The sequence below is a fragment of the Heliconius melpomene genome, chromosome 13, assembly GCF_056956725.1.
Source record: "Heliconius melpomene rosina isolate 202511_hmr_F chromosome 13, ASM5695672v1, whole genome shotgun sequence".
Lineage (NCBI taxonomy): Eukaryota > Metazoa > Arthropoda > Insecta > Lepidoptera > Nymphalidae > Heliconius > Heliconius melpomene.
Window position 1 is genome coordinate 13,621,119 of NC_140401.1, and position 13,138 is coordinate 13,634,256.

General features: G+C 30.8%; 1 protein-coding gene across 1 annotated transcript in view; it reads right to left on the reverse strand.

Moving 5' to 3' along the window:
* Positions 1-13,138, reverse strand: part of LOC146533053 (glutaredoxin domain-containing cysteine-rich protein CG31559-like) — a 67,181-nt gene that overhangs the window by 7,182 nt on the left and 46,861 nt on the right. The window contains exon 3 of the mRNA XM_085196938.1: positions 10,302-10,535. Coding sequence (XP_085053064.1) covers positions 10,302-10,535 — 234 coding nt within the window. The remainder of the gene's footprint in view (positions 1-10,301; positions 10,536-13,138) is intronic.

Consider the following 13,138-nt stretch of genomic DNA (forward strand, 5'->3'; position numbering starts at 1 on the left):
TATACTACGCTTCCATGGTTTCCATAGTTTTAGCATTTTCTCTAGCCCCAGCTATCACCTCACTAAAGATCCTAAGTTCATAATCTGTTTGACGTTTTGCAGAAACTTCTGCCTTTCCTTTGAAACATAATGAGCGCTTTCAAGAAAAGCATCTTAGAAAGTTTTTTGATCTTGCCATCTTCAACCTTATTGCGAAGTGACAAGAACTATTTCTTATAATTAAATTTCTCAGATTAAGCGAATCGATACAGATTGCTCTTTTATACTGCGTACGAGCTGTGAATTGTCTACGGATCTTATTGATGCTCATTAAGAGTTAGTATTGAAGTAAAATATTTTTTTGTACTTTTCTACTAATATACATAATATGTTTAGTAGAACTGACTCTGGAAGTAAAGTATATTGAAAAAATAAAAGAAAGAAAATGTATATTTTTCATTAATTACATATTCCTTATTTTGCCGTATAAGAATTTTGACAGCAATGACGTATAAGCATACATTAACACATTTAACCTGTTTTTTAAAGTTATTATGTCATTATATTTTCTAAAAATCTGAATAAAAAATAATATTTTATTTGATTTATTCTATAAAATAATAAAGAAAAAATAAAATAATAAAGTAAAAGTTTCAATTACATGGATTATGAACAAAGTAGTTTATTGACATCACTGGAGAAATAACTCTAGTTTTGAATAAAATTTCAACTTTCAGTAAGAGAATGTATGGAGAAGATGAAATTCAACAGAAACAATTTCTATATCGGTATAGTGTAGAAATATTTACACTATATATGTAGATAAGAAGCTTGTTCCCAAAAGCTCTCTTTGAGAAGTTTTAATACTGCTAATACGGGACGTATTAGACTGTTATGCTTAAAATTAATATTAAAAATTTATATAATATATTTATTTATTTGTAATTCTCCTAAACTGATGCATAGTGTGTACTTTTAGGATAACCTATTAATATCGTTACAATATATTTATATGTACATATGCTTATTTTTTATACTAATTACAAAAAAAATCTTAAACATAAGTTATAAGTACAACTTACCTTTCTGTACTATATAATCTTTATTTCTATTTTTGCATTATGCTACGGTATAAGACCTTTCACTAAAGTTTTAAACACCCTAAACAAAAGCTGGCGAGCAAACAAACACACACTTTATACACACATTAAACACGAGCCCGGTTATAAAATAAATAGCTTAAGCAACATATTATGCCAGTATTTACCTTATGTTATTTTGAGTTCGCAAACGTATAAAAACATTGAGAAAAGTCAACTGTACACTCACTTGCATAATAACCTGCCCACCGCAATATAAGACCTTTCAAAATTACCAAAAATTCCTCTCCCATGCTTAAAAAAACGACAAAACTGCGACTAATTTATTACGCAACAATAATAAGCCTTATTACGTCGCATTAAAGCGTATAATGTTATAAAGAATTGCACAAACAACCAATTATAAATGGCCTTTGGTTGTGTAGAATTTTGGTTTTCATTGATGAGCATGAAGGTTCTTGTAAGAGTGGTATTTGGTTATCCAATGTGATTGTCTTTCAATTTCATAATTTTCGTCACTATACTGGGAACGTTTTTGTTGAGTCAAGGTTGTTATTAATTACTTCGTTTATAATTAAATATGTTGATATAACTTTTTTACAACACAATTTTTAAAAAAATATATATATCTTCATAACGTTAGACCTTTATTATATCATGCCACTGGAACATATGCTATATGTAGATATATAATAAAAGTCCCTTTGATCGTATTTTAATCTACGATATTTTAGGTATAGCTAAATATGTATTTTTAACCGTAGGTATACTAATTCTGGCCGTGCGTACACTGTTAGCCTATATAGGTACAAAGCTAACATCATATTTCCATTAAAGAACATTATATTTCTGAATAAAAAAGTTATACGTCTATAAAAATTGATACCCAGTTATTAATTTGTGGTAGAAATAATATTAATATAAGATTAATAGTGGGAATTTATTATAAATTAATTATTACTTGCAATGTTCACTTTCCGCCCAAATGTGGAGACATTCGAGACATAGAGTGGTGGAACTTAACGCTGTGCCCTATATTTCTATCATCAGTTAGTAATAATTATATTTTAGTAATAAGAAAGAAATTTTTATAAGTGAACCGTAAAAAATGTGAACAATTTACAAAAGTCATTAACATTTCCCTTTCATCTCTAATTGGACATATTTCAATGCTGAAATGACGTTCAGACAGTCATTTGCTATATCGACGTTAAACTGTCGTAATCGTTTCAGCAATTATACCTTCGAAGCTTTTTATTTTCATTTCTTTAATATAGTTTTTTGTTTTACATTTATACGTACCTAAATATTGGAGGAATGTATTTAAATTGAGGATTAGGGGAAGTCTCGGATTTTTGCTGTATTAGTAATTTTTTTTGCGTGTTGAGCGGCGATACTCAACACCGTGCCTTGTTTTGTTACGAGAGTGATGAAATGAAAATAATTAGTTCTTCTATGTGTTCAGCCTAACCACACCGTCTACGTCATATGTAAAGATAAATTCCTAAAATAAACATTATATATTTAAAAAAAGCAAGTCTCTTTTAACTTTTTAACTAAAATACGATCAAAATTTGTTTCTGCACACTTCGGAATTAGTAAAAATAAGCTTAAATATTTTTGGGATTATATGTATAATAGGAGTTATCCTGTAAATATCAAAGAATTTAAATCATTCCGTTTTTATTCTACTAAGAATTTAATGTAATTGTCTTTTTTAAACCAATAAAATAAATCACGGACATAGCCGAGATATAATCTAAGCGGTAGGAACTTTTCCTATCGGCCACATTGTGCCGTGATATTCATGAGACGGCCCTGTAATCTCGTAAAGTGATTTCTTTTTTCCTGAATGCCTAGATTTTATTTCTATTGGTAAATAGTATTTGAAATTTTAGGCAATCCCAATATTTTTTACTGTAAAACCTTTGGCATGGGTTAATATGTTGTGTTGTCCACATTGCCCAATTTTTGTATTTACCAGCTCCTTATCAGACGGAGGAAAAGAAAACAGCTATGAATTCAAATCGAACCCACAACCACGGGCACCACATTCAGACTTCCTCACATTTTAAAAAAATATTTCTATTGTACCACAAACAAGAGAGACTTGTTAACATATTTTTTAATGAACTTCTAATACTCCATAATTAATGAAGAATGGAAACACGAAAAGACTGAGAAAATAATAGAACATTATTGATGGTAAGGTTTTATGTTTATATCAACAAAAAAATATCTAATGAAAGAAGTGCTAATATTTCACAAACAAAAGATATATAACTTTAGTATCTTCCTAATTTCACCATAAAAATCGTACGGAATTATATGGGCACAGTATGTACGTAACATAACCTTTGCCAGCAATTAACACTAATGTTATATTTGTTGATAATTAGTGGACACCGACCTTGAGGGATTGTTTACTGTTTGCACATGAGGTGATGGTAAACAAGACGTAAGTCTTTATATTAATATACGTGTATTTATATTTTTTTATATAACTTTTTTATCATTTTTATATTTAGAATATTTTTTTATGTCTTAACACTAGATTCCCAGGAACCTGTGTGTGGGATACAGTGTGAAGCTGATATTTAGAATAGATGTTACTTGTGATTTCATCCTCGTGGTCATATGGAAATAGCTGAAAGTTGTGAGCTGTAATGTTTGACATATGACAGAATCTAAGTGCCAGAGGTAACTCACCGCAAGTACATTGAAATTTTAACAGAATAAAATATAACTTTCCTGAATAAATAGGCAGTCTCAGACCAAAGATTTTTTTCAATACGAACCAATAGTAGGTACCTACCAGAGTTTAGTATGTTTATGGAAGCAATCTCTTTTATAATATTACTAATATATTGCTAAAATGGACAAAAGTCAAATATAAGAAGTGCCTTAACGCTATGTGATTTTAGTGTTTAATATTATATTTTTATTTTCTCCCCACTTACCCTCCTAAATGCGGAAGATTCATAAAGCTAAAAACAAACGTATAATGATTTCAAATGATTATTTGCGTTTAAATGCGTCTATCTGTGTAGAGGAAGTGGCAATCATCACTTTTTGCTATTTTCACTTTGAGAGTCGATACACGTCCGATGACGCTTAATGCCTTTCATTGTCTCTACCACAGGTCTCTAAACATAAATGGCATTCACTGCACTCGGTAGCGATATTAACTATAAAATTAAAATGATAATTTAAGAATTTTATTAAATAATTATTAATTTTAATTTTCCTGGCTCTTGTAACAAGATGAAGCACGCCTTTAAATTTTGCCAATTAAAACATAATGTCTTGTCTTTATCTATTCCGCTATAAGTAATAGCTTGAAAGCAAATAAATAAATGATATAAACAATATAACAAATATTGTTACGAGAATTATACCAGAAATTTAATTCAAGTTTCGTCAACTAAAATTCCTAATCAGGAATATTAAGGCTAATCGTTGTTTCTGGGAGGTTTACGCATAGTGAAAGGATAAGGTACAATATGCAATATGCGTATTCTAGGCTTTTAAGGGTACGTACAAAATATTAATAGTATAACTTAATATTCTCTCTCGGTACTATGTAATATGTTGACATATTTAATAAAAACATTTATATTTTACATAAATCATAATAATTATAAGATACCATACGAACCGCGTTAAAACGACAGTTGTAATAGTAAACTTGAATAATTCAATACGCCGATTCATAGTAACCATTTTGTTAGACAAATAAATACAGCCATTATGTGAATGAAAATAAAGTTTTAATTACAATGTCAATGTGTATCTGAATCTAGTTCATACTAGGTAAGTTTATTAAGCTTCAACGTGATATGATTTCACAAACAGCTTTCTCGTTTTAAAGGTGGTCGATTTTATAGAAGTATAAGATCAATTTTTTTAAATAACCTTTTTAGCGGTACTAAATTTTCACGTCATTACTTAAAATTCAAAGAGTGCGAATTATTGGCACTCTTTGAATAGAAATGGTCTCACTAATCTAATCTTTTTTCAAATTTGTGAAAAATCACATTGAATAGTGGTTTAAAACGACGCTAGAACAGCTAAAGTTTAAAAGATATACGGATTAGATTTTCTATCAACAACTTGCTTGTAGCAGTAGCGTAATCAAATTAATATTATTTTATTTATATTATGCTTACACAAATTATAAATCATAATGTATATGAGGACGAACTGTTTATGATTATTTCTCTCCATCTCCCTTCAATTCTCCAGATATTGCGCGTTGAGTAGTGAAACTTAATGAATATTAACATTTTTAATTCCTCCGAGTGGGAATCGAATCCACAACCGTATCGTTTACAATCAGACTGTGCCAATTCCCCAGGAAGACCTCAATAATAAGTTCATTTACTTACAATATAGTATTGGGAATTGGCAAATATTTTAAACAAACATCCATCTAAGTAAAATTTCAATAGGTAACCACCATTCTATCCAGCTACTGTGCTACTGGAGTACCAATCATAAGTTTTCTTAACCCTTTAAAAAAACAATTCACTCGATTGGTATTGACGTCGCCTTTTGTGCAATCTAACGTCCGGTCGCTATATTCGCATAGCCTCCCTACAGTGTAAGCTTTTGTTGTATATGAACGTGTAACATAGAACAAAAGACGGAAATTCTAGTTTATTTAATTTCATAGATATAAAAAAAATCATATAAAACTGTGTATTTTCTATTAAAATTTTTATGTATTTAAGTAGTGGCTGTCGTAGCGCACTTAATGGCTGAAAAGGCTGCCTTAATGTGGGTTTGTTTAGGGGGAATGAATTATTATTTATGTTTCCTCGCTCTTATAACAGAATAAAGAGTGTCTTAATATTACTTTCTTTCTTTTTACCCTGCTATATATGAGATACAGCGTAATGTTCTACTGATCTGCAAACAGTACATGAATTATCAAATATTGCCATATAAAATTATTTGTGAACTTTCTTTAATTTTACCATATTATAAAGGTTTTAGAGGTAAAACATACACAACTTTACTTTTTTTTATTTCCATATCAGTTTTAGATCTATCAATAGTAAGTAAAATAAATTAAGTAAATTTATTTAATTTCACATTTTTACCATTTCTATTAAATGTTCTTAGTCGGTCTAGCCGCGTGATCCTCTCTATATGTACCTGCATATACACTACACATAACAGTTATTGATTGTCGTTTAAAGCGTTAAGCTTGGATTGCATTGAATGCAATTAAATTATTAATATGTATTTTTTATACTAACGCAGTGTAGGTTTTGCAGTAATAAAATAAATAATATTTTGTTTGATGAAAACTCATCGTTGAGGAACTCAATGCCTTTATCTGAGGGGGAAAATGGAAGTAATTAAAATATAATCATTCCCCGGGTGGGAATCAAGCCCTACAACCGTTGCTACACTTAGGAACTATGTCACTGTCTAAAATAAGTAAAGATAATGAAATGTATTATTTTATATTTAAAATATTTTTTTAAAATTTTTTTGTATTTAATAATATACATTTTTGTGGTTGATCAAAATCTTTAAATTCATGAAATACTAAGCTACTATTCTTAGATATATAATTTAATCACATACGGGTCGTATGTAAATAGTTATTTGTTTTTTAATACCCTACTGAAAGGGTAGAAGATACCCACATGAAGTCTAGCCGATATAAACTGTGATAAGGAGTAACGCGTCCATAAAACATCAGTTAAATGTTTTCTTCTCTAAAATAATAAAATAGAGCTTTTTAAATTTTCCTGTGGACTGTTTAACATAAAACGTATAAACAGGTTGCACATAGGTATTTTTAAACAAAATGTTTGTCTTAGGCGATGGCTATAGGTTTGAATATTACTGGGAAGAATATATTTCATACTACAAATAGTGAATGAAATAAAGAACAAAGAGACAAGAGACAAGTTATCAATTTATGTAGCGGAAAGTTAGAACAGAATTGTGTACACAGTATAATAATTCAGCTTCAAGCTGTATTCCGCACACAGAAGGGTAGACAGAGGGAACATAGTGTTAACACACTCCGTTTTCGACTTTCCGCTGAATTCTGGAGGCATTTCGTGTTGAGTGGCGGAACTTGCCGCCTTTTTTGCCTCGATACCAGAGTGAAGAAACGGAAATATAAATTTAACTAAATATTTCGTTTTGTCGAGAGGGTATCGAACCCACAACTACACTCTTGTGCCCCAGCGCCATGACGCCTTATGTAATAAAGTAAAATAAAAATATTTTACACGTATACATTTACATTCACAATATAACAATATAAAACGAAAAAAAATGTAGAAAGGCATCCTAAATGCCAAGTTTATCAACAAGTAGTGCAAGCCATTATAGTAATAATTCTCATTACACTAAAGGACATAGTCCACTAAGCCTTATAAGTCCTGGTACTTACTGGTACTAAGGTTACATGGTAAGAATAAAAAATATGAAGTTATCTCTCCAGTCTAGACTTTTGTAATACTAAAAGTAGGATAAATGTTATCACATCTGTTATTTGTATGCAAGTCTTACAATTAAATTTAGTATTTTATATAAACCGGCCAAGTGCGAATCGGACTCGTGCACGAAAGGTCCCGTATTATTATCTATAGATTATCTATAGAGAAAACCGGCAAAAAAATAGCGTCTGTCTCCTAAAATATTGATTTTATTCTATTTTTTAGTATTAGTTGCTGTAGCAGCAAACAAAAATACATCATCTGTTAAAATTTTAACTATCACAGTTCATGAGATACAGCTGGTTGACAGAGGGACAGACAGTTAGAGGGACGGACAGCGGAGCCTTAGTAATATAGTCCTGTTTTGTCGTTTAGGTACGGAACCCTAAAAATTATGAAATGGCCTACAAAGGCAATGAATGCTATGCTTAGACTTCAAACGCGATGGTTACATATTCGATTTTTACTCGAGGGAACTTTCCGCTCTGTGTAAAGCTCGGCGTTGAGTTTCGCCACTTAGCACGCAATGTTATTGATTTGGGCAAGAGGGCTTAGAAGCTTTAGAAGGCTTTGAAGGCGAAAAAAAATCCACAGTAATTTCTTAAGGGCATGGTATGGTAGTAGATGGGCAAGTGAAAATCGAGCACTTAATCGGGCACTTAGTAGGTAATATACAAATTTGTATATAAATTTTGAAAGGCAACGATATAGCAAACGTAAGGTACAATTTAATTAATATTTAACCAATTTGTATCTCTAAGAGATTTTGATTAGCATAATATAAGTCAAGGGCAATCTTAATAAAGATGATAAATTCGAATGTTTATGTAAGAGCATTAGTGAAATAATCTTTACTTAATTTTCATACTTATATTTTGATTTAGATTTTTAGTATAGCACTTTAAGAGGCCAGTACTTGGCACAGGGAAACAAAGCGTGCCTCTAAGCTTGTAATAAAAACGATTTATGTGGCTAAAGGTAAATAATTGTTGCTGGTAATGAAAAAAAAAACATTTTTTAACCTATTTCTATTATTCTGTCCATAAGATAATATTTCACTTAAATTCTATTTAATATTTCACTTAAATTTTATATATAAGTAATTTAGAGAGTGTAAGCGACAGACATCTAAAACTGAAATATTTTATTAACTATAGAACATTGTTGTCACCTGCAGATACGCCCTCAAATTTAATATTACTAGATATCTCAAGCTTAATTATAATAATAATTGTCCGCTATATACAAGACGTGCAGGTTCAAATCTTGATTTGCCTGAATTTTGCTATTGGTCAATGAATCTTTAAAGGATTCGACACTCAGGACAGAAATATATTATGGGGAATCGTACCTCTTAGACAGTTTACAAGGGGATAGAGTTCGAATCCTGCTGCGTTTAAATTTTTATATACAAAAATTCTAAAATGTTTTTCTCTATTCTTGTAATTTCTTTATTTAGTATTTTTAAGAAAAATTATCTAATACGTGTCTATAGCTTCCTGTAGCATTGACATAGCGTTTTAGAAGTCGCTTTAGATCATCTACTCTCTCTCTCTTGTATTGTGACTTTTTTTATCTATCAACGAGAGCAAATTACTTCAAGCAGTTACAAAATTACTTTAAATAGTATATGTGAAAGGTAGTCTGACTCCAAATTGTCACTTCTTAATGACTCTTGGCGTTAAATTTGACGCATCAGACAATGCCTCGTTAGAAAATACTTTTCACAATCAAGTCTAAGTAAATTGACTTCGCGTAATAACTTTCGCGGTCTTAATTTACAAAAATAAACGCAAAAGATTTAAGTGATTGTAAACGCACTGCGTCGCGAATAGAGTAAATGTGTAAATGTACATATGAGTTAAGTTTGTATGCCAAAGAAATTGAATTCTTTAGCTATTGCTTTATCACCCAAATAGCTAGGACCTTGAAATAATATAACTAAAAACTCTTCATTAAAATTATTATAATTACAAAAACAAATCCTGCCTGCAGCCGTTAAAAAGTTTAGAAATAGTAAGAAAATTTTTTTTTACATACAGGCACTAAAATATCGACCAAAATTTCATTTTTTTATAGTAATAATTTCATCTATTTATGTCCACTTCAAATATACGGTACCAAAAAATAAAAGTGTTAAAATTCAGTTAAGCTTTGCAATTCACTATGACTAGCTTTGTAAGCTGTAAATTAGCTTTCAACAACGTAGCTTTCTTTACGTAAATTTAATAGCTGTCACATGCAGTTAGTAAGGTGTTGAAATTTAATATAAGCTTTTTATATTAAAAATAAAAAAGTCAAGTTACACTTGGAAATCATTAAAATCGTTGAAATTATTTAAAAATAAATATCAATATTAAAGAAATATTAATGTCTATAATAACTGTAGGAGTTGTTGTTATCTAGATGGTGAAGTTTACAGTTTCGAGAATTAGTTTACATATCCAACATACAGTATAAATTTCATATTCGTTGAACTATAAATATTAATGCAGCACACAGCATATTTTATAAGGAGATAAATAGTTTTTATTTTTGAAATATATATCAAATAGTAAAAGTTAAATTAAGCTAGATTTCACCAGAGATTATTAAATTAAGAACTATTTAAATATTTTGTTTACATATCTATGTATGGTAATTCACCTATGTCATGTGGATGTTAGCTCCTAAGGTACTGAAAAAATAGCTATTACTATACTAAAAAGCTATTGAAACTTTTATATGTCCTTTTACTATCCATGATTTTACTTACCCCAATATGTTGTCCATCTATGAACAGTTGCGGGACAAGGATTTGATCACTCTTCATCCTGTCTCTAATCTCATCCTGGTACTCAGTGCTCATGAAGACATCCCGTTCTTCATATTTGATCAGCAGGTTCCGTAGTATCTTCTTAACGAGGACACATCTCTGATAAGTGTTGCGAACTATGCCCATCGTAGTTGTGTAAAGGACGACTTTGCCGGCATCTTTTTCTTTGTAACTCTGTAAAAATATATATTATTTGTTATTTTTTTATTATAGAAGATAGGATAATTTTAATAGTCTACATTATATAATGACTAGTGCCAATACATATTCAATATAATAACGATATAGATTCGAGCATTTATGCATCGATTTTGCTACATTTTGTATGAAATTCGTTACGTAACCAAAACCTTTCATACAAAATGAGTGCAAATGCCTGCAAATTTAAGTTTGTAAATTTTCGTAAGATCTCTTCGACCTAAAACCGGTTTTTTATATTTTAAACGATGGTGACCTCCAAAACAATTCTATAGACGCCTTTGTGCTAAATATCCTAATAAGTCACATAATTGCACTTTACTTGGCCTTATAATATAAAGTAATCTAACAAGCTTCACTTTAATTAATACAAGTAATATGCAAATTAGTAATAAAAATGAAGGGTAATCCAGATGTTGGGAACCCAAACTATGCCAGTTTCAGGGTTTATAGGCCATTATGAGAGGAATCTGAGGCGAGCCGCTAATTGGACGAATCTTGTAATAATATCTTGAGATATTAATTTCTTAAGTAGATGTAACAATGTTATGGTGAATATTTGTTTTTGTTCTGTTCGCTCTAGTTTTTTTTTCTATAAAATTTAAAGAAGCTATTGTGTTGTATTTGAAACGTTGTTTCATGAAATGAAGTAGATTCTAGATTTTTGTTGTGTTGAGAGGGAGATGGGATCCTCATCTTTTATTTCAGGACGTAATGTGAACGTGTAATTGAAAAAGAATAGGGTTTTTTTTAAAGTTAATGCTGTTAGTTCCCCTGGCCTTTACATATACACCAGTTTGATAGGGAAGAAGGTAAGGACTCTGTTCCTAGAAATGTAGATAAACTTCCGTTACTCGACACGTAAGGCCTCCAGAATTCAGTGGAAATTATTAAATAGAAGTATCTTAATAGAAGTCCAGTGTACATTAGGTTCCCAGGTTCCCTTTACCCACCTACCTGCGGGATACAGCGCGAAGCTAATAAATATGAGATATAAAAATACGTACAAGTAGATACATGTTAAACATTATTATTATTTTTTTTTTTATATTTTTCTATCCTAAAACAAATAAAACTATTATGATCCCTCTGATCAGAGCCATCTATTACGAAATAAGATATTAAAATAACTTATATAACCTACACTATTGTAACATTAAGGGAACAGCCCTAGCTCTCTCTACTAGTTCAAGAGAATAAAAATAGATGGCGTAAGTATTCAGATATTCTTTCTACTACTCTTTCATTACATTTTAAATAAAAAATGTGGAATAAAGTGAAATAAATAAGAAATGTGATCATCGTGGTACAGTAGGACATAGACTGCAAACGCGATGGTCATAGATTCGATTCCCACCCACAAAAAACCGGCCAAAAGCGAGTCGGTTGAAAAAAGTTGGGACCCTCCATTAAATATTTACTTTATTCTGCTTTTTAGTATTTGTTGTTGAAGCGTTGAAACTATCACGATTCATGAGGTACAGCTTGGTAAGAGACAGACAAGCTTACAAACGGACAACGGATTCTTAGTAATAGAGTCTTGAGCCTTGTCCTGGTCCTGGTCTTGAGTTTTACCCTTTGAGAACGGAACTCTACAAATATCAGAAATATTATTTTTGAACAACAAAATTTTATAAATGTGTTGAAATTTCATTCAAAAAAACCAAACAAAATTTTATACCTGTACTTCTTAGTATTCTATTCAAACGTTCAAGCCAATTAAAGTACATCCTTATCTAAATCTTGTTTTTATACCACCGATACTATTTTATTGTTAGCTCTGTAGACCGATTCTTAAAGCCTTGCTAAGCAAAAACATAAAAAATCTATTTGATAAACATATCAGTCCAATCGTGGTGCAGGGGCACAAAGTGTGCCTGTAAAGATGACTGGTTGTGGGTTCGATCCCCACTCGAGGAAATGAAATATTTATTTAAATTTATATTTTCGTTTCTTCACTCTGCTGTAGAGGGACAAAGCACGGCGTTGAGTTCCGGCATTCAACACGCAATGCCTCCAAAAATCGGCGGAAAATGGTGAATGGAGTGTCATAACACTAGGTGCCCTTCGCCTACCCTGCTGTGAACGGGATACAGCGTGAAGCGATTAATTTAAACTTTATTATGTGTACTTGATGTTAGACAATATAATACAAGTACAATAGTACAATACATATCAAATGGACCACAGCATCCCATTCACAGGTAAATAGCTGCAGAAATCTAGAAAAGTAATATAAATAAATAAACCTTCCTTTGCAGTCGGATAAAAATAATATAGATAAAAGTATATACATATAAAATTTTATATCCTCAAAGGTAAGGTAACCTAAGTGGGTCATTTTACATATACAGAGAACGAAACGCATTTCGTCGAAGTGCAAACCGCACTAATATTAACAAGTGTAGCCGTTGCGTGTTTGCGTAACTTCCTATTTGATACTCTGCGGTTACTATGTGTTACAATAGCTGGATGTATGTAATACTTGTCAGTTCTATCGACAATATAATATCTTGTTTGTTAGAAACCATTCGTTATTGATGAAATAACGTGAAATCTCGTAATGATTTTTGTTTTCA